This window comes from Papilio xuthus, unplaced genomic scaffold (genome assembly GCF_000836235.2).
Source record: "Papilio xuthus unplaced genomic scaffold, Pxut_1.1 DF825928.1, whole genome shotgun sequence".
Taxonomy (NCBI): Eukaryota; Metazoa; Arthropoda; class Insecta; order Lepidoptera; family Papilionidae; genus Papilio; species Papilio xuthus.
This window is the reverse complement of record NW_013532721.1, coordinates 7,009,194-7,031,905: the sequence shown is the minus strand read 5'-3', so window position 1 is coordinate 7,031,905 and position 22,712 is coordinate 7,009,194. Positions and strand designations below refer to the sequence as shown.

The 22,712-nt window shown below is 32.3% G+C and overlaps 1 protein-coding gene across 5 annotated transcripts in view; it reads left to right on the top strand.

Moving 5' to 3' along the window:
• The window catches only part of Ctns (lysosomal cystine transporter cystinosin), a 33,379-nt gene extending 11,758 nt beyond the window's left edge, over positions 1–21,621 (top strand). For 2 of the 5 annotated variants that reach the window (XM_013322594.1, XM_013322593.1), the window contains 9 exons: positions 11,162–11,296; positions 11,617–11,713; positions 12,012–12,212; positions 12,805–13,045; positions 13,377–13,496; positions 15,274–15,444; positions 15,874–16,094; positions 18,031–18,126; positions 18,403–18,721. In XM_013322594.1, the coding sequence (XP_013178048.1) occupies positions 11,185–11,296; positions 11,617–11,713; positions 12,012–12,212; positions 12,805–13,045; positions 13,377–13,496; positions 15,274–15,444; positions 15,874–16,094; positions 18,031–18,126; positions 18,403–18,445 (1,302 nt within the window). In that variant the 5' untranslated portion in view covers positions 11,162–11,184 and the 3' untranslated portion in view covers positions 18,446–18,721. Of the gene's footprint in view, positions 1–11,161; positions 11,297–11,616; positions 11,714–12,011; positions 12,213–12,804; positions 13,046–13,376; positions 13,497–15,273; positions 15,445–15,873; positions 16,095–18,030; positions 18,127–18,402; positions 18,722–19,885; positions 19,947–21,041 lie in introns of those variants that run through there. The other 3 variants (XM_013322595.1, XM_013322596.1, XM_013322597.1) reach the window with 3 other exon arrangements.
• The last annotated feature ends 1,091 nt before the right edge of the window (positions 21,622–22,712 follow it).

The window sequence follows — 22,712 nt, the reverse complement described above, 5'->3', positions numbered from 1 at the left end:
CTAAAAAACTTAATTAGAAGCCTATGTGTTCTATCTGTATGTCACATTTCATCGAGTTCAGTTCAGCCGTTCTGGAGATACCTTTTGACAAACATGCATCTATTTATCCATCCATCTGAATATTCGCATTTATAATATTAGTTAGATTCTAATAAAATAGCAGGAAGTTTAATAGGAATTGAATTTGGTCATCGTCATATTACCTTTAAATCGTTGTGACATCGTACAGTCATATAATAGCAATTTAAATTTGAATAGTTAGGTATTCATTCCATAATCAGATACGTCCGGTTATATTCTAGTTGACAGATTAAATTGGTCTAGTCTTCAGTCTTGTCTAGCTTACGAAGTAACTGACCAGATAGCAATCAACTTTGATGTAAACTATGTGACTTTATCATCAAAGTTTAATGCTCGTTATTCTTGTAATTTGATTTATTTGAAAAAAGAACATAATTTAAAAATTATAATGAAACAATATTGGAATACTGGCTGTTTTAACATTTAAAAATAATAAACTGAAGGGATCTCGATGACATTTGATATACATATAGAACATAGTTTGGAAGAACACATAGGCTACTAAATATGTTTTTCTTTAATTCCGCGCGGACTGAGTGGCGGGCGACCGCTAGTTAAGTTATAAAGTATATTCCACTTAATCATTTCCCAAATATTTGTGTTTCATAGTGTTAGTAACTTTGGAATATCATGTTATTTGTTATATTTAGCATTGTTAGTTTGGTGTGATATACCTAACTCGTAAACCAGTCGTAACATTGTAACATACGGAAATACGCTACTGTTGCATTACATAGTATATGCGATTTAAATTGTCATTCGCTAACATTTACGAATAGAATTTACAATCCAATTTTACGATCCCGCCTACAGGTTTCGGATAGCATTGAGACAAAATTGTTTGCAGTTTTCTTACATTGTATAAATTTCTGTGTTATTTGTAAACTATGGAAATACTAGCTATTGCCCCCGGCTTCGTCTGCGCAGGATTAAAAAATAATAGTCGATTTACAAACGTATTGGATATGGATATAAAATTTCATAAAAATCGATAAAGCCATTTCGGACGAGTATGGTAACTAACATTGTGCCACGAGAATTTTATAAAGATTAAATTATTTTATATCACGTTCGTTGTTTTCTGATTTAAATTAGTTGTTAAAGAACTAAAATACAGATACGCTCTGTTTCGGGTTTGTAGAAGCCGAATCTGTATATTCATTCAATAAATCTGTGTTTACTATTTTACTATGAAATAAAATGTATGGTATAAGTCTGTGGTGGATGTAAAAGCTAGTAAATAGCAAGTCATTGCGACGTGAAAGCGGATTTTCCTCTTAAATAATATGTATCTTGTAAGATGTGATAATTATTGCTAAATACTTGATAAAGTTTAGTTCCGATAGTATTTCGTAACGTGTTTAGGGAAATCTTTATGTAATACCTACAAGATATTCTTTGTATTCGAATTTCTCATACGATATCAATAAATTGTTTGAATATCGTAAGATATTTTAATAGTTCCTTAACAATTAGATAGATAAATACAATAAAACCAGAAGTTATCACATACCTATCTTTGTTGTTTATATCTTATGTGTATTCTTAAAAAATATATGAAGTAAAAAAATCTTTTATGTAATCTTCAAACCAGCCGTCAAAAGCACATTACCGATGTAATTATGAGCGAAAAGCGGGTTTTTTTAGTTCGACAACCTCAGTAATTTCGGCAAGTACAAGCTTTAGAGAACATGACGAGTATTCATATAAGAAGTTGGAAGGAAATAATTATTGTACATATAAATTTTCTGAGAATTTTATAATATAACGCACGTAAAAAGATAATGAGCCTTGATCTCACCAATTTGCGACTTCGAAAGCTAGTCGGTTGAGTAGCACGACAGGTACAGTCGCGCACTAATGTGTACAAAGTATAATATTTTAGAATGCCTCGTCGAGCGTAACCGATATATGCTATTTAAGGTTTGCTATTGGCTTAGGTTTCGAGTTCATTGACTTTAGATCATCTTACAATGGGCCAAAAATAACCTTAGTGCAGTGTGAAACAAAGTAAACGTTATTGTTCAATATCTTTTACTCTTTTTGTATTGTAAAAAGTAATACTTTGTTTAATAAAATTATTTTTTGGTAGATAAGCAAAGACGGCAAAAATTGCATTTGCGACAAAAAAATATTGTTCCTAAATTGTTAAATCGCTGAAACTTCTGTGTAAATAAGTTTCACAGATATAATAAAAATGCTTGTTTAATGTACTCAAATATAATTAAACAATTATATATAACAATTATATAGTACAGAGTTCGTTCATGGGAAAACTTTTAACTCATAGAAGTCTAAGTTTGTCGTATCAAGGGAGCTGCTAAGTTAGAGAGCTAATATTCGGATTCGCTTCCTCCTTATACCAAGGTTAAGATATACCAATAGAGAAGATCTGTGACTTTGATCACCAATACAATGGCTAACCTCAGCAATTAAGTTATACTCCGTCTTTAATAACAATGGATAGTAAAGTAAGTTGTTTTTGTAAACGTTTTTATTGATTTACTATTGTTAGCGTTATTAAATATAAAAGGAGAAGGATTGTGTCAATGAAACATTTTTAGTTACTATTTTGAATGGACATATAAACCGATAAACAGTTTATTATAAAACCCTATTGACCTCAGTTCATGTAGTTTTCAACAAATATTTATATATTTGATATCTGCATACAAGATCGCTGAACCTAAATCTTATTTTCTTCTAAGGTCATGACGTCACGATAGAAGTAAATATATTTTTATATTTCATCACATTTACATGATTAGAAAATAACGGACTAACCTTTCTGATACTTCATCAACATCTGCCTTGTTTATAATTAAGGCAATCACTAGAAATGATACGTCATTGTAATAAAGTATTATATTGATCTTAGTTTATTCATACATCGAATAAAATTATTTATTGACAATATTTTTATCTAGTGTAGTGGTTCCCAAACTTATTTTGTCTACTGCCTACTTTGAGAATAAATATTTTTTTAGCGCCTCCATATTTTCACATATTTAAAAACCACTATAACTACAAATTAAATTAACTAATTATTGTGACCTATATATGTATAATAACGGAAAATTCTAAACGAAACTTTTACTGTAACCCGCAACTTGAGACCTGCAGCGCCCACAAGGGGGCGTTAACGCCCACTTTGGGAATGACTGCTCTAGTGGTCGGTATTTGACATATCCCCATAAACATATTTAGCATACAACATCCTGCAAGACTGTATTATTGATTTTATTATATACTAGCTGTCGCCCACGACTCCGTCCCCTTGGTTTAAAAAAAACATAATAAGTAGCCTATGTGTTCTTCCCGAGTATGTTCTATATGTGTACCAAATTTCATCGTGATCCGTTCAGCCGCTCTGAAGGTATCTACAAACAAACATCTTTCCATCCAACTAAACGTTCGCAATTATAATATTAGTAAGAAGTAAGATATTCCAGAAATTCTAAACTGAGTACTGTATCGAAATAAATGACGGTCTTGTTAATAGCATTGGTGTTATAATTTTCTTTTGTTACGCTAATTTCCACAATCAAAAGTTTTTGTTGTCGATCTATAACGATGCAGAAGAAATGGAATTAAGTTAAAAAAAAACGGAAATGGCGTCGTATTCGTTTGAGTATATTATCATAGATTTGCATCATTAAGCATTTGTATATTTAACATTTGCATTAGAATTGAAAAAAAAGGTGACGAAGTTGTATTATGCGCATTTATTTTTCGTTGAAGTAATTTAACTGACTCGAAGTTAACCTATTAAATGAATCGGAACATTAACCCATTTGTAACCTCATGTCATACGTTACGTTATTTTTTTACGTTTTCCACATTTTTCTGTGACTGTACTTTATTTTATTTTCGATGTCAATTTTTGTGTTGGTAATGTCAGACTACGCATTGAAGAATTAAATCATATTTATCGTAATCTTGTTAGTCATTAGTTTTATTATTTTTATAGGTTATCATTGATGTCCATTAACATCGAGAATTGCATTGAAATAGTCTTTAAAAAAGCATAGGAACAATTCTGTTCGTTTACAAGTGTCATGTATGCATTCGAAATCCGCTGTTAAAAACTTCGACTTATTTCCTTTACGTAATAGTGAACCACGATATTTCAATCCACGGATTAATTTATCATTTAGCGATTATAATAATATTTTTTTATTTCGGGTTGTCATATCTTAATTGGTTCCGTGGTCTCATGTGTCAGCACGTGTCTGACACGTTCCATTTGATCCATCCTCTTGGTGGAGACAAAACTTCTTTTGTTTATAATATTGAAGATTTATCCACTCCTGGATGTAGGCTTCCCCCATCGATTGCCACAATGCCCGGTCCAGTGCGGCCAGCATCCAGTGCACTCCCGCAACCTTGATTCTTTTTACATATGTAAATGTTATCTGTATTCGAATTTATTTCTTTTTTAATACGATTTTGCATATCTGTAGGTTATTGTTTATCAATAGTTTCGTTGTTCATTCGTTTAATTGCACTCATTAAAATGTCTCGAAGATAAAATATTAAAACCAATGTTGAGACGTCGGATAAAATAATGAGTCCGCATCAATATTTCTTTTAAATGTTTTACCAGTAATGTATTTCTTCTGATGATCAGGAATCTAACGATCTAATCTAACTAAAATTATAAATGCGAATGTTTAGATGGATGGATGGAATTTTGTTTGAATGTATTTCCGGTACGGCTCAACAATTTTTGGTGAAATTTGACATAGATGTAGAACATAAACTGGAAGAACACATAGGCTACTTATTTTAAAGTTATTTTCAATTCCGCGCGGACGGAGTCGCAGGCGACAGCTAGTATTGAATGAAATTCTTTGGTGTATACACTGTTTTCTCTTATACACACACATTACATAATTCTGTCCTATTTCGTTTATAAAGAACATATTATTTATTCATGACGTCACACATTGACGAGTTGGATGTCGCGAAAGCTCAGCCGCTTTCATTGAGCCTGACCGTGTCAAGATGCGGCGTACATTTAGCGACTTGTTAACTTATGTTACTGCTTATACTTTGCACGTTGCAGTGCGTGAAAGGAGGTCAAATATGTAAGTCTTTGTACCGTTTGTTTATTGAATTTTTACTTTAATTTAAAAATCCATAGCATTTTATCGTCATTTTGTTTACTAAAAACTATATTAAAGAACTCGCGATAGGTCACAACATACGTTTTAAGCATCGTCCACGTCTACATTTAAAGGTTGAACGATGTCTTTATGTGTACATTTCATAATCTGCAAATCTCGAAATTTTATCAATAAATTGTGAGTTTATACTTTTTAGATAAAGATTGAGTAGATGTCTTGTTAATATTAATTATTGGTTTATTATAAAGATGTATGTATGCATGTTTGGTTTACATACAATATACAATGTGTTTCTTAATGTGTCGCTGTCATGCAGGCTCATGATAATTAAGCTGGTTGCAATGTTAACAGCAATCTCGTGCATTTTAACTTATTAACTTGATAGTGATGTATCGTTTCAATGTCGGGCACGCGATTTACTTGTAATTTTGTTGCACATTGTTGTGTAGATGAAAGTGAATTTAATTATGTAATTTATATTGTTGGGTTACTTGTATTTAACTTTATCGATTATTTAAGTTATGAAAAATAGTTGACTGCATTAAAAATTGCTTAGTCCTTTTGTTTTACATTCATAATATGCAAAAATTATGTCACGTTAATTTCGTTCCAAAATTTATTCTTACTAATGATGGATGGATGTTTGTTTGAAGGTATCTGCAATAGGGCTCAACGAATCTCGATGAAATTCGGTATAGATGTAGGCCATAGTCTAGAAGAACACGTAGGCTACTACTCAAGGTTTTTTTAGTTTCGCGCGGATGGGCGAAACATAGTAAAAGTATATTTCCTCGTTAAGATATTGTTCAATTCTCACATAGCTACTGTTTGTCCTTCGAGCCGAGACTTTTATATTATTGTTAACATTTTATACGCCTTTTTAGATGATTAGTAGCGGTTATTAGTTACACTGATAATAAAGTGCGGATAATTGAATTGTTTTAAACATTGCCTTCAGGAAGTACAATAAAGATAAAACTTACAACATACAAGTTTTCTGAAAATATTGCTTTGTTAATGAATGTATTCATTCAAGCACGTATTTAAATAATTCGGTGCAATGTTTTTGTAATTTCTCTCTATGAGGCAACTAATGTAGACTGATAAATGGAGTAAAAGCCATTAGTATTACAAATTTACTATGTCAAGGTTTTCAATTTAATAGCATTTGATGAACAAAACCTAGGTTGTTTCAAAATATTATTGTGACATCTAGTCGAAATATAAATTCCCTTATACTTGTATTTGTAGCTTGTGGTGTGCCGTGGTATTATACGTTGCCGTTTCGGCAACTGTACTAGAAGCATCTGTTTTTATTTTTTAAACTAGCAGTATCCCGCGACTTCGTCTGCGCAAAATAAAAAAAAATGTAATTAATTGCCTATGTATTCTTCTAAAGTACCATGCTAAATTTCAGCAAGATCCATGCAGCCGTTCTGGAGATACTTTCTAAAAACATCCATCCATATAAACTTTTGCATTTATATTATAATTTTGGTAAGATGGAATGAGAAGGGTTACGATATTTTTTTCTTCGAATGTTTCGGCAAACTCTCGTTCACTTGGGAGATTTTTCATCAATGACTTGTTATATATACATTGTTCTTTAAACAATGTATTCAATAGTATGGATACAGGTGTTCCGTACAATATGTTATTTATAATTCGAAAATGTCGAACTGCAAGTTTGAGTCATGTCTGTCGAAAATTAGTATCACATCGAACACCGCTATTGTGTAATGATGTTTATAAACTCCTCATTGTATCAATGCTTCGATTTGATAACAAATTATATATACAATTCATCATCATCAGCTCACTATACGTCCCCACCGAGGGGCTCGGAGCCTATCCTAAGTTAAGGGTGATTAGGCCATAGTCAACCACGCTGGCCAAGTGCGGGTTGGTTGACTTCACGCATATCTTTGAATTACTTCTCAGATATGTGCAGGTTGCATCACGTTGTTTTCCTTCATCGTAAGAACGTCGGATAAATGTACATATGTTAATCGTAAAATCGAAAAACACATTGGTACATGGCGGGATTCGAACCCAGGACCTGCAGATTGCAAGTCAAGTGCTTGACCACTGAGCCACCGACGCTCCTTATATACAATTATGTTACTTTATTTATACTACTTAATTTTTATTTATGATTTGTAATGTTTACATTTATTGATAGTCTTTTTGGCACACGGTCAAACTTTTGAAAGGAATGTAGATGGCCTGCATAAAATCACGCTTAGCCTTGATATTGGATTAACAGATACAAATGTTTACGTGGTTACGTGGTTGTAGAATAATTGTGTATAATATTATAAAATGTAAGATTAGAATGTAATAAATAAAAATAATTATTAACCGTAGTTGTACCAAAGTTAGATTGTCGTTATAAACAAGTTTCATCGCGATTCCTGGTTGTACTTGAAATTTTAAATTCTTTAAGCATATTAACAACGCGCTCTGAATATTTTTGCCAATACTAACATAGTTACCTATTTGAGTACGCAATTTTACATTTGTACAATCACAATGAAAAGTTTTAATAAACATATTTCTACTATTGTCACTGGCAGTTTACATGTCGATTATGTTATGGTTTTCTTTAATTTACAAGTCTTGCTTAACTAATCTTGCTTAATCTGGATTATCTGTCTTTAACTTTTTTTTTTTATATCATAAGGTGGCAAACGAGCGAGCGGCCACCTGAAATCGCTGAAGTAGCGAAGTGACCGTTGCCCATAGACATACACAATTGCATATGCCTTGCCTACCTTTAATCGACGGAAAAGAGGATGCACAGAAAGAAAATATTTTAAAGTTGAGACAGAAGTCAGAAATCGCATAATATACCTTTTGACTATTTAGTAATTTGTCTCATGATATATCGAAAAAGTAGGTTTAGACGTCTGCTAATCACCTCATTAGGGTAATGGTTACCTTTTTATTTGCTTAACCTTCAACCTTATTTTAACGGTATAAGGATCATTTTACGTGTACAATACTGTACATAGTGATACAGATTCAGCCAGTTTTTGTACTTATTGTAAGTGTGTCGTGCGTCAAGCATCCGTGACTCGTTTTGTTCTATCATGATGAATTATAGGAACGCTCAGTTATCTGAGAGAAACTGATTCTTTACTAGGCGATGCAGCTTGTATTTAATTTAACCGTGATCCTATTTTTTATATGTGTAATAGTTATGATTATGTTTAAAGCAGGTTGTATAAATTTGCTGATAAATTGTTCGCTCGCACTGTGTTTAAATTATAAAATGGATATTTTTGAAGTTAGTTTTTATCTAATAATTTAGAAAACTGTAACTTAACAAAGTTATTCAGCTTTTTTTTAACTATATAGAAATTGTTTCTGATCCACTTGACCGGAAGCAGAACAACAGGTTTTCCTTGAAATTATTAATATAAATTGTTGCATATACTATCAGTTGTATACTGTATCCATAAGTAACTTTTAAGTATGATTAAATTGATCAGCTAAGGAATTGCGTGATAATAGTAAAAATAATTAACTATCTATAAATAAAATGTTAATGCTCAAGCGAGATAGATATAATAAACAGTTGCGTTCAGTATTTATTAAAGAGGCTATTCTAAACGATGTTCGTTCGTTTTACATTCACGCGGCAAGTTCACCGATCTCATTGCCATTTGTGGCCGTGAATGTACCGGTTAACCGATTAAGACATTTTCACACAAACGATACTACTATAGTTTTATATTTTATATCACTTAGAAAGATGGAAAGCTAGAAACATAAGTATTTAACATTTATGTTCCGATTAGCTGTCGCCCGCGACTCCGTCTGCACGAAATTTAAAGAATCTAGTAATGAATGTAGTCTATGTTGCCCAAAGAAAGTGTAGCCTCTTAACAGTTAAAGAATTTTTCAAATCGATTCAGTAGTTTTGGAACTTATTCAATGCAAACAATCATATTTTTCCTTTTCATAATATACTAGTGGACCCGACAGACGTTGTCCTGTCTACAAGTCTTTATTTCGAATATTATTTAAAATTTGACACTGCGATGGTAGCGCCGTCTGTCGGATCCAATGTAAAACATTCCAAAATCAACAACCACTAATAAATTAAAAATTAATTAAAAAAACATTGTCCAGCGGACAAAATTGTGAATCTAAACCATTCCCAGATCCCCTTGAACACACACAAAAATTTTTATCAAAATCGGTCCAGTCGTTTGAGAGAAGTTCAGTGACATACACACGCACAGAAGAATTATATATATAAAGATGTAAAGATTAGCTTTTTTAAAAGTGCCTCCGCTTTACTAAAATCATATAACCTGTTATGTTAGGGCCGATATTATGTAACACAATCATTAATAATCATATTAGATTTAACAGTTGTTGTATAGAAACTTTCCGCTCTTTGATTCCTGGTTCTATTAAAATACATAATATATTGCGTTTCTTTTAACTATGTTTGTATAAAAACGCTATAAAAAATCTTAATAATATTTAAATGGATGGATGTTTATTTGAAGGTATTTCCGGAACAGCAGGATGGATCTCGCTGAAATTCGGCATAGATGTAGAGCATAGTCTGGAAGAACACATAGGCTACTTATTAAGTTTGTTTTTAATTCCGCGCGGACGTAGTCGCGGGCGACAGCAATTATTATAATATTTTTGTTATACAGTTTTTTTTATTCATTTAGACACACGTGTTTGGAAAATGTATGTACCATTTATTTTATTTTATGTGATTGAGTTACTGTTAAGGGTAATTAAAAATGATGTACATGCATTTGTTTTAATAATGTACGAGCTAAGTCAGGTATAGAAGTGGTTAATTAAATGTTGATTTTATGGACACGTGTTTTGTCTTGGTACGTATTCAAATATAAGTTGTAGGGAAGTTACTTTACAATCGTATACTAACTTCTTCAATCTAATGTCAATGTTATGATTTACTCCAATCGTAGTAGACTGGCCGTCGCCCTTGACTTCAAATGTGTTGTTTTATAACTCAGTTGTTGCCCCATTCATAACGGTTTAATGGTTACTTTAATATTTAAAATGTAATTCATTCACATCCACCGTGTCGGTCTGGAGTGATAAACTTTCGCATCTTGGTTAAAAAATATGGAGTCGTTTCTATATTTTTACGTTCTTTTTTTAAGATGGGTAATGTGTTACGCATACCGGGTGCCTCGGGGAAAGACACTCCGGTTATGTGGGACTCTCTCCACATTCCTAAAGGGACATGGAGCCTACCCACTAAACCCCCTCCGGTTCCCTCCACTCACTGTTTACCGGGGTGTGGGTACATGTGAATACTCTTCGCACACATATATTTACGGCCTAAATAAATTACGAAGAATGTCAGTGAATTTCCAATTTGGCAAGAATATTGCTTGAATATTTTAAAGATATTAGAAGATATTGTAATACTTCCTTGTACTAGTTTAAACTATAATGATGGTAGTAGTCGGAAAATATTTCATGTTTAGTTAATTTAAATTATTTTATATGTTTTTATTTATTTTATTAATGAACTATGCCATTCCCAGATTGCTTTTATACAAACTGTTTCTTCGTCCTGATTGATTAAGTCAGGCACTATAAAAAACCTCAAGTAACCTGAGTTTTTTTATATTTTTTTTTTAAACCGAGGACCATTTTATTAGTAATATTGATGAAATACGTATAGTAAGATTTCGGTTTCCCCAATTTATTTTGCGGCAATAAATACGCGTTCGTTACTTTTATCGTAGTTTGCTTACTGTCGTAAAAACTCTGAATGTGCATCGTAGTTTTATCGTTTGATTAGTAAGAAACTTCTCAATTTTTTTGTGATTCTTAATTTATATTTCGTGTTATCAATGTTCGTAACAACTCTTATAAAGTTACCATCTTATATATTATGTGTGTTATAAATTAAAAAATAAAAGTTTTTTTCTTGTCCACAGAGTAGCAGCAGTCAAAATCCAAAATGGCGCACCACAGTACATCAAAAGTTGCAAGCGGCGCAGCGGGAACATCTAGTCATAGTTTAAGATACTGTTTCTTACGATTAACAATGCTCGTGTTGATTTTTGGTTTAGGTAAGAAATTAAAATGTATTTTTAAACTAAAACTTATTCAACTTTCCATGAAAACCAATATTAAAACAATTACAGTAGAGCAAAGTCCACGATATGTTCTTATCTTCCCTAAAATTCTTTAGCATGCTAATTTTCTTTTTAACTGTTAATTATTAGTCGATGCGTTTTGTTAGTGGCGTGCAATGATTAACGACTTTAGTGTTAATTAACGTGTCCAATAGATTTGAGTGCTTGTCAGTGCAAGAATCGTAAATCTACTGTAAATTAAACATAAAAATTGTGATTTATCTGTTCATATAATGTATGTATGAATGCTTTAGGTCTACCGAGCGCGTATGGGATAGAGAAATTATATCTAGACACAACGGATCTGAATATACTCGTTGATGAGAATCGACTCTTTCACATGATACAAATGTAAGTTTGCTATTGAAAAAATAAACCTAGCCTTCTATAACATCTAGTTTTGTAGAGATATCAAAATACAGACTGTCCATTGGATAACGTATACCATTTTTAATTCAAGTTTTAATACATTTTTGACTTATGTATCAAAAACAGCTGACCATTATCCACTGTGGTAGGTTTGAGTCTGGTCAGTAACTAAAATCTATAATATAATTCTTGAAATGTCTTTAAAAAATAAGAAATTCCAAGACATTAGACAATTATCTTTTTATAGTCCCTTGAGATTGGTATTAATTACAAATTTCAGCGGAGAATCCAAAGTGGCCATTATATTAACAGCACAAGTACAGCATCCGGACATCGTTCAGTTTCCTTCACCGACAATAGATATACCTGGCGCGATATACCCAAATAATACAGCAGAAATCACACACGACATCTGGGCATACGGCAAGAGCCCCGGACATTCTGAAGTCACTTTTAATGCAACCCCAGCTGGAGCTGTCGAGTAAGTATTATAAGATTCAATGTTTATAGCAGCTCGCAGTTACACTACGACTTGGGAAAAGTCTAACCTTATCGGGGTCTCTTGTGAAATTCCAAGCTTATATAAAGTTTGTATGTAACTGTATATATTTATAAACACTGATGCATATATAAATCATTTGATTTTTTTTATTGAATTTTATATCTTAAGAGCTACGTAATTAATTCTTATCAGATATCAATTTGATTATCAATTTATATATATTCGGTGATTTATAATTATAGTATTACATTACGAAACGTCAATAAAACAGTATTAATATTTCCCTTATTGAATTTTAATTTATTTGTAGTGTAGATCTTACTTTAACTCTAATTTAGATATTTTTATGGAGTAACTAAGAAAATAAGTAAACTTTTTCTGGATGTTTATGGAGTGAGAAATATATGAGTTTTATCTGAATATTTTAAGTGATTTATGTGAAAATTTTAGGTATGTAAAGCTTTTCTTAAAGGTTATTTACAAACAAGTATGCTAACAAACCTTTTTCGTCTTAACTGACCTATTTTTTCATTGCTTAACTTTTTATCTTTATTTTTATTACTCTTTTCAGCGTCAGTACGGTGTTCATGCGAATAACAGTCATGCATTCCCAAGTCATCTCAGTAATCTCCTACATTATGGGGTGGATCTACTTTGCAGCGTGGTCCGTCTCCTTTTACCCTCAGATTTATATAAACTACAAACGTAAAAGCGTCGTCGGTTTAAACTTTGATTTCGTCGCACTCAATATAATGGGTTTCACAATGTATTCCTTGTTTAACTGCGGATTGTACTTCTCTCCAGAAATACAGGTATGTGACGTCAAACTTTTATCGACCTTCATGTCATTATCGAGATAAAATTTGAAAGTGTCTGACTCTTGTACTATAATATCTTATCCAGTCTGATTGTATTGATATATCAAATAAAACGATAATTTTTATCTATTTACTAGTTTAGTGATTTTTCATTGTTATTGTTTTATAATTTATTTATTTATTTTGATGATTTGAAACTATTATAAGATTCATTTTAATCAAAATTACGTTAACGATGACTTAACACGTTCAATGCTATTAGGATTAAAATAAACAAGCCAGGCGAGTGGCAGTCAATGTGTTAATGATTATTTTGTATTTCCAGAGCGAATATTTGATCCGTCACCCGCGAAGTGTGAACCCGGTGCAGCTGAACGACGTGTTCTTCTCACTGCATGCAGCATTCGCCACATTGATCACCATCACACAGTGCTGCATGTATGAGGTAAGCACCACGACCTGGGACTGACGATAGGTGACTTAACCTTTGACTTAGCAGACAAAGAAAACTACATCCAGCTTTGACAAGAAATTAATTGATCTACAGAAGTAAACAAAGGTCACTCCTAAATATGATTTCGTCAACTATCTCTTGGTTATAAAGTCGTCAAATGAAGGAAATTTTAAAAGAAAGCCGTTAATTCAGCGAATCTTAGTAGTCCAAGTTACTTAACATCATTGATGTAATATTGCGAGTCAAGGATTATTTGTCTTGCATTTTTCATAACAATAAGACTATTAAAATATTGTTAATATGTAACAATTGTTAATACTTTATGTCGTTCTCCGTGCACAGTTATCTTTTTATCTAATAATATAATACAATGTCATATTACTTACGTTATATGTTTCTACTCACATCGTTTATCTTAAAGATTCTCAACATAAAAATAAATTTAAAGAAAAAAAAACAAGATAACAAGATAGAAAAACTGGTACGGATCGCTGATAAAATAAACATAATCCGAAAAAAACACATAGAACACGGCCGTGATGTAATTTCGCGTTTTGTCTGTTGAGTATTTAAAATTTTATCACCTTTCCATTTCCAATTCTTCTTATAAGGAAAGGGTGGGAGGCGAAACTAGATTTGATAGAGAAAGGGACGTATAGTAAAAGGAAGTATCCTCTCCCTGTGCCTCCCCTCCTAAGATTCTGCAATTGTGGATGCCAATGAGCAGCGGTTGCTTCCGTATTTTAGTGAATTTAGTTGGCACATAGCTCCTTCGCCACCTTGTGACATAAAAACGACTAACGAGAATGTACTTATAATATTTGAACCCCAATTATTTGGGAAAATTAGTCAAGTTTATTTTGCAGAACTGATTGACAGTCTTAAAACAGATTTTGGAAGACAATTAATTGAATAGATTAGCGATTATGTAGGAAAATAAAACTTAGTCCATGAGACATCTCTGAATATATAGACGTATGAACACATACGAAATAATAAAGGTGCATAGAAATAAGTTTACTGGATACGATAAAACAATTTATTAAATCTATGTGACAGCTATTTTATAGTAATTGCATTCTACAATCGTTCAAGGCTGTCCGGTCTCCTTACAGAAACAGATTTATCTTCTTGGATTTTTCCTTATTGCTTAAAACAAATACTAAAGATTAAAACCTTTTTGTTGTGTATGAAAGGATGAGTTTTTGTGATGTCTTCGTTTGCTAAGCGTACGAAGTTTTTGTCAGTCGTCTTCAACCTTAGTTAAATAACAATCATTGCCGGTTTGAAATGGTTTTTATTGTTCCGAGACGTGACTTTTTATTCTGTTAGTCTAGTGATTTACTTGTTTATTTTTTTCGTGGCTTCCGTACTTATGTTCGAAGGTTTTATTTCTAATGTTTTTTTTTTAAATTAGTATAAACAGTCTGGTAATTTTCTAAAGATTATTTCTTTCATAAAATAAATAGTTCCTACAGTTTCGTCACCAGTTGAAAGTAAACCAATCTAATGAAGTAATTTACTATACATTCAGAAATATTTAATATTTTCGATTGTATAGCTTTTGTAACTATGTTAAAATAAAATCTAGCTTTATCCACAAAAAAGTTACGAGGATTTCAGAAGTTCCCAAAGTCACTTCGAGAATAAGATAGTTCGGTCATTGGTCATCTTAGCGGGGGCACTACGGTCCCCAGATATTGTCTGACTCTATCCAAGATACAGATAAATAAGAAATGTTTTACGTCCAATGAATGTTGACCCTCAGCGTGAGTCGCAGCGCGTGTCGATGACGGGTCGGTGCATCTTGAGCGTGTTCCTGGTGGTGGTGCTGGTGACCGCGGGGCTGGGCGCGGGCGGCGAGCTGGCCTGGCTCGACTTCCTCTACATCTGCAGTTACATCAAGCTATGCATCACACTCATCAAATATGTCCCACAGGTAATTAATAACTTAAATCAGTTAACGAGATGGTCGGTATGGAATTAAGAAACTGATCCTATACTATCAGAGGGAAATATATTTCTTTCTCAAATTTCATCCAGATCCATTAACCGTGAAATACCACGACCACACAGAAAACAGGCGTCAAGTTAAGGTAACTCTGAGTTTCTTCTGACGAGTGTGCCTTCCGCAGGCTTAATTATGGTCCTCTTTCCCTTCCCACCCCTTTTTCTTATAAGAAAAAGATGGGAATTGGAAGTGGATTTTCCGGATGAGAGGATACATTGGAGGGGAAAACATTCCTATGGATCCCTTCCTCCGAAATTAAAGGTAGTCAACGCATATGCAATTGCGTATGTCCATGGGCAACGGTCGCTTCGTTATTTTAGCAATTTGAGATATAATACTAGCACTTGAATATTTCAGGCGTACATGAACTACAAACGCAAGTCCACCGTCGGCTGGAGCATCGGCAACATCTTCCTGGACTTCGTGGGCGGCTCCCTCTCCATCCTGCAGATGACCCTCAACGCGTACAACTACAACGACTGGATCTCCTTCTTCGGAGACGCGACCAAGTTCGGTCTCGGTCTCTTCAGCCTCATCTTCGATATATTCTTCATGCTGCAGCATTACGTATTTTACAGGTATGTGTTGTGTATTGTAAAGCGCTAGTTATCGTGTTGTTGCATTCACTCTAATTTAATTTATTTTAAAGAATTTATATCTTACTTCTTACTAATATTATGAATTCGAATGTATGTATGGATGTTTTTTAGAAAGTATTTCCAGAATGGTTCAATGAATCTTGATTAAATGTGGCTTAGATGTAGAAAATAGTCTGGATTAACAAATAGGTTACTAATTAAGTTTTTTTTAATTCCGCGTTGACGGAGTCACGGGCATCAGGTAGTTAAAACATATAGCAGTAGTTAATTGATTATTCGAATACATCACTGTTATTTCACGCCTTCGAAAACACTAACGTAGGAAAAAAACACTTTATTTGTGTGAATCGTATCTTGATGGATTGTCGGTGGCTCAGTGGTCAAGCACTTGACTTGCAATCTGCAGGTCCTGGGTTCGAATCCCGCCATGTACCAATGTGTTTTTCCATTTCCGATTTACGTATGTACATTTATCTGATGTTCTTACGATGAAGGAAAACATCGTGATGCAACCTGCACATATCTGAGAATATGTGTGAAGTCAACCAACCCGCACTAGGCCAGCGTGGTTGACTATGGCCTAATCACCCTTAACTTAGGGTAGGCTTCGAGTCCCTCGGTGGGGACGTATAGTGAGCTGATGATGATGATGATGATGATGTATCTTGATAGAGTTATCTTTAACCACATAATAGCATTCATAAATAGTATTGGTTAAATTTATCAATAGTTTAAAATAAACTTTATTGAAACTTCACAATATTTGAATGACGGATAACCAAGTCTTTGTACTTTGTTATATCTACATCTTAATCTAACTTTATCAAGTGTAGTACAAATAGTACTAGTATTATATTTAAAATAATTATTACGATAACAACACGATATCTTGCGCATGTTTGGTTGTCGGTGAATCCTTTATGTGCAACTTTATCTTTGACACTCTAATACTGATTTTCCACTGTCTAAACACATATAAAACATCAGTCATCTCTCTCTTTCTCTTTTTAAATGAGAGACAGCAGACAACAGAGACAACTATATGTTTGAATACAAGTTTTGATAGTGGAATTTCAGCATCTTGCTTCATATCACTATTTCGCACTTTTAACTAATTTAACTCATGGCAATGGCTTTCTAACATTTTTCATTGTTTGTGAAAAAATCGTTCGGTAAATTTTCATAATTGAACTGGGATTTTCAATTGTCCGCCATTATATTCTGTTGAATCTATTATCTGAAGTGTTATTCTGACAAATGAAGTATAAAAGAAATCATCGATAAAAGGTGACTTGACTCAATGAGAATGAAATTCCAGTACAGATAGACTGGAAAAATATATTTTTAGATCAAAAAACTCTGAAAAGTTCAGACAACGTTTGATGTAATTTTACAACGAAAGGAAATACCATCTTCCAAGGAAATATGAACGAATTGAAGATATTCAAGGAAATCCGCTTTCGGGATGGATTGTCAGAGTTGCAGACATCACGGACTTCAAACTGGATGTGGATCTTATATGATTAAAAATGCACTTATGAAAAATTTATAAATATAAACTTAATTTATGAAAAAAATATAATATTATACATTCAAATTATCAGAACAGTGACGACATGTTAGGAAATTCTGTTTGTCTATTAAATAATTGACTATATTAACTTGAGGATTATCATCAGTTATTAATCTGATAAATGTAAAGGATATTGAAAAAGGAAATAATTAAACATTTTCGATCGGATTCGCTATTCATTAAAGGGACGCTTTCATCGCTTTCATTGGGACGCAACAAAATTTCGCGCGCGTGTGGCTTCACAAAATGGCGGACGCTAAACTGACGGGCGCTCAAAATGGCGGCTATAATATATTATAACAAAAATGGTAAAGGAAGCATATTTGTGGTTGATATTTTCAGAGAGGGCCGGGAATTTATCATTGTTGACAGTAGTGATGAAGGTTCAAATATGACATCCAGTGGTGAAGGAAGGGAATACTTTATGGTCAATTTTTGGTATGTATGCTGTAAGAAAAAAAAATAACTACAAGCCTAACTAAATTTATATTATCTAATGCCTTTTTTCTTATCTATCCTTTTACCACTTTTACTAACTTTTATTTTTAATATATTGTACGTTTTTTTTTTGTTATTTGTAAAGTACTCTTTGGGTTTTTGTGCGTCTCTTCAGAAAATAACTTCACGTCTTTCTGTAAATGTACTATTTTAAAATTTATATTTTATACTTTTTGCTTGTGTTTATGTATATTTTTTTAATTGGAATAATTTTAGGAATGCCGATGAAAAGAAATACGATCTGGATGTGAAAGCGTGATGAAGACTGAAGTTTAGCTGTCAGTGTCACAATACTGGGGATCAATGTTGCCTGCCCGCGTCATTGTGACGTTTGAAAAGGCGGGAATTTTCAAAAAAAAAACTCAAAGAAGAGCATAAATAGTTGTGAAAATTTTATAAAAACTGCTGTTTTTAAATTTTATAAAAACCTTTTTATAAAGCATTCCAAGATAAGAAACAGAATTCAGAAATGCCAATTTTTTTAAGTTTTTTTTTTACAAAATTATACTTTTTTAAATTTAGAAGGAATTATTTTCAAAAGCATTTAATAATGTTGCGCCGGGTATTGCATGCCAGTATCATCTTGTGTTTAGGTTGACAGCTAGCAATAATTTTTAATTTAATTTAGGTAATTAGTTGTAAAGGGACTCGCCATTTATTTATTTATACAGAACTGATCCCACCCAATATTACTAATATATTTATTATATATGCGATTTAAAGGAAACATTGAATTGAAAACAAATACGTTGAAATATTTTATATCATCTGTTGGGATTGTAAAATGTTGATTTGAAATTTCGTTTATCTGTTTAATATTTATTGTTATTAAATGACATAGTCATTATAAAACTGATGAACTGTGATGAAATGACACATTTTATATTAAAATGTGTATAAATTTATCACTGACTTTTGATTTTGATCCTTTACCTTAAACAAAATTTTACGAACCATATTATAAATCTCGTGTTAGTAGGGTATTCAAACTATTAAATATTTTTTGTATTTATGTTGTCAAATATCTTAGTGGCTCGGAACATCGTATGAGTCATTGCACGGAACACAATGTTAGATATAGCGAGGTGTACATGCGTGCGGGGGGAGGACACCGCACAGCGCACATCTGACCTTGAGCGGACAAGATATTTGAAAAGATGTATACTAAAAGTTTTACTTACTTTTAAACGATCAGTATTTTTTCGAATATTTTTTGTACCTCATAAAAAGTACATCGAGCATACTTCAAAGAAACATAAATTATTATATAACTTATTAAGATTTTCCAACCGTTAAAAACGATTATATCTTATACAAGACCAAGTTAATAAATAGGCGATATAGTTATAAGTTTAACAATAATAATTTTTAGTTTAATTTATGATTATGTTTTCTTTGAGAACCAATAAATTTATATTGATTTTGCTGTGTTTTCTTTACATTCCTATGCCATGTTGTTTTTAAATATCAATATCCTGCAAGATCCGTAGACCAGAGATTTTCAAACTTCTTTGAAGAATGTGTTACTTTTTCTTCAACTTTAACAGTGGATTTCAGAGGTTCCACCTGCACCCATTTGGGAATCACTGGTCTTGACATAAATACAAATTTATCTTAATGGCGATAGGCTTTTCTGACTTCATTTAGTAACAATAGAATAATTAAAATCAGGTTATTACTTTAGAACGAAACTTTTTAGATTGCTTAACGAGAACGCAATGGACGATGACGAAGATGCAGACTTACCACTTGATAAAAAGGCGAGTCTAAAGTGGTTACAATAAAATTATCAAGTAATTGGTAGAGTATTATAATATTTAATTATTTCGTTTATAACAAAACAAAGACTGGTAAAGTATTTAATATATGACATCAGAGTAATCAGTGGATAATTAAAAAAAAAATCTAGATTTGAAGTAGACATATGTAGGTAAAGATAGAAAAAGACTAACTCCTTTACTACGAACTAAGCTTACAATGCTTTTCTCATCACTGTCTTTCATCTTTGACAAAACAGAGATAGCAATACGTTTGAATTCAGAAACCCACGGTTCGGCTTCAAGAAGTTTTCGGTCTCTCTCGCTCTCTCACTGCGATCTATCGTATTTTCGTCTCATCGACGAATGAGAGCCTTGGGTAACTCGATCGAGTCATTAAGTAGTCTGTCTCACTCGCTCATTAGGGCCGTATCTGCCTCTCACACAACAAAGAGAATTAACCAGTACCTGAAGATCTTGATTTGGTTGTACATTATTCTCTTGCTTACTTACAAAGACAGAGAAGTCTTGACGAAGAAAGAGAACTACTGCGAATCTAATACTTGAGTTCCTGTCGTGTAAAATACTTTTAGTTTAGAATATATTTTCTTCTTCCTATTTGACTTAATTTTAGTAAATTGTTGTAAATAATTGTTTTGATTGTATGAAGTTGCATTTGCAATTTTCAAATTAGGTTATATTTATTTGAGTATTCCTAATTAATTAGTAAAGTATGTAAATAATTAGTGTTAAAAAAACATACAAACGAATTATAATCTTAGTTAGCGAATCAGAATTAGGTAAATATACTATAATGTTAAAATATAAATAAAGCAGACAGATTGAATGCAGAAGCTTGGACCAATTGTATTAGTAAAAATATAACCAAATCCCTCTTTTTATATCGTATATAATTGACTAAGTACCAACGAGCTACTGAGATATCCCAATAAAGCTAGGATATTCGATGTCTCGTAGTTCACTGATATATTTTATATTAATATACAAAAATGTGTCAAAATCCATAATATCGTATCCATTTGGGTTATTATGTTTTCGGTTCATTTTTAATTAGATTATTTGTTTTTATTGTTTCAGGCAGTCGACTTACATCTCGCTGGCCGGCTCAACCTCTTCACAAGAAGAGTTTAGTGGCCAACAGTCAGGGCTGCCAACATCGCGAAATTTAAATCAGCAAATATAATTCATCGTTAACGAATGATATTAAGAAACAATTATAGAATAAATTCCATGATAAATTAGCAAGACATCGGGTAAAATAATTTTAAGGCAGTTGGAGTTTATAAAATACGACTTCGCTTAGGAAGAGAAATTCGCCGCCGTAACTAAACTTTTGTTTAAAAAGAACTGTCAAAACTTCAGTTGATTCGTTCTTTTTTAAAATTTAGAAATGACAAATTTAGAATCTCAAACGAACGCATTAATTGGAGAATATCCATAACAAGAAGAGAAATCCCGTGTTAAAGTGCCTAATAACTTTATATTCAAGTGCATTGTGAACGTGAGAAATCTTTTTGTTTTATAAAAGTGATAAAAAGCAATAACTCGAAGACTGAAAACAGTGATATCGTGACAATAAAAGATTCAATGAACTCTCTGATGAATACATTGCGAAGAAGTCTTACTTATCGTGGGTTTCTGAGACCATAAGCTTAAAACATACATACAAACATCTCTGTTTTGATATATTGGTCTCAGAAACCAACGGTTAGAAATAAGTGAGAAATTAGTATAGTCATTTTATTAATAGTAATCAAAATATTATTGTATTTTTTAGGTGTAAGGTTTAAAGCTTGTTTTAGATCTAGTATAATCCAATAGCTTTATATAGACAAATATTTAGTAAAAATATAATCAAATGTACGATAATATTACCAAAAGTAGCATTTTTAATAGAAGGTATTATAGAAAAAGTTGGGGAAGAAAAGAAAAAAATGTAGTCTTTTCTATGCTTTTCTATGATAGAAAATCAAAAGATGTGATTGGTTTAAAATTAAATCAAGCTCTCATTTATTTGGAGGAGTGACAGATCCCACAAGGGTCCGTTTATGTACAGAACAGGGATAAGAATCGGACCGAGATAATTTTATCGCTTACAGAGTTGCTTACTAAACCAAGTTTCTCGCTTATGGAGTTATTTCGTCGGCACCGTATGATAACTCGCTTATCCAGTCCTCACTTATCCAGGTTCAACTATATTTCTTTACGCTTATTTCTTACTAGATAAATAAAATCACGTGCGCTGCTACTGTGCCTCAAATAATAGACATTTCTAGATCTCAAAGGTTTTGGGGTTAACGAGTACAAGTATTAAATAAATAAGAGAGATCATCTTTTATACCGTGGATTTTTACTGCAGAAACACCTGTTTTAAAGGGAATAAGAACCGATTACGTTTTTTGTGACACGTGTTTCGAAAGTGGAAACTCAAGGTCATTTATGTAACCGGATATAACTATGAAATCAATATACCGGTAATTTTTAAATTATAATTCAATCATATTTTTTAATCCGTGATATATTTTATTTACGTACAAATAATATTAACTATTTTATTAAATGTGTAACTATTGTATTAATTTAGTATTAAACAACATATACCTCAGTAATTGCTTTTAATATTATTTTAGTAAAAAAAAATAAAGAAAAAAAAACGTATACTTTTATCGCATTTTTAAGAAAGCTGTTTTTTGATTAAGGCGCTATGTATATTTATCCTAGCTTTTTACGGTCGAAAAAATTAAGAAG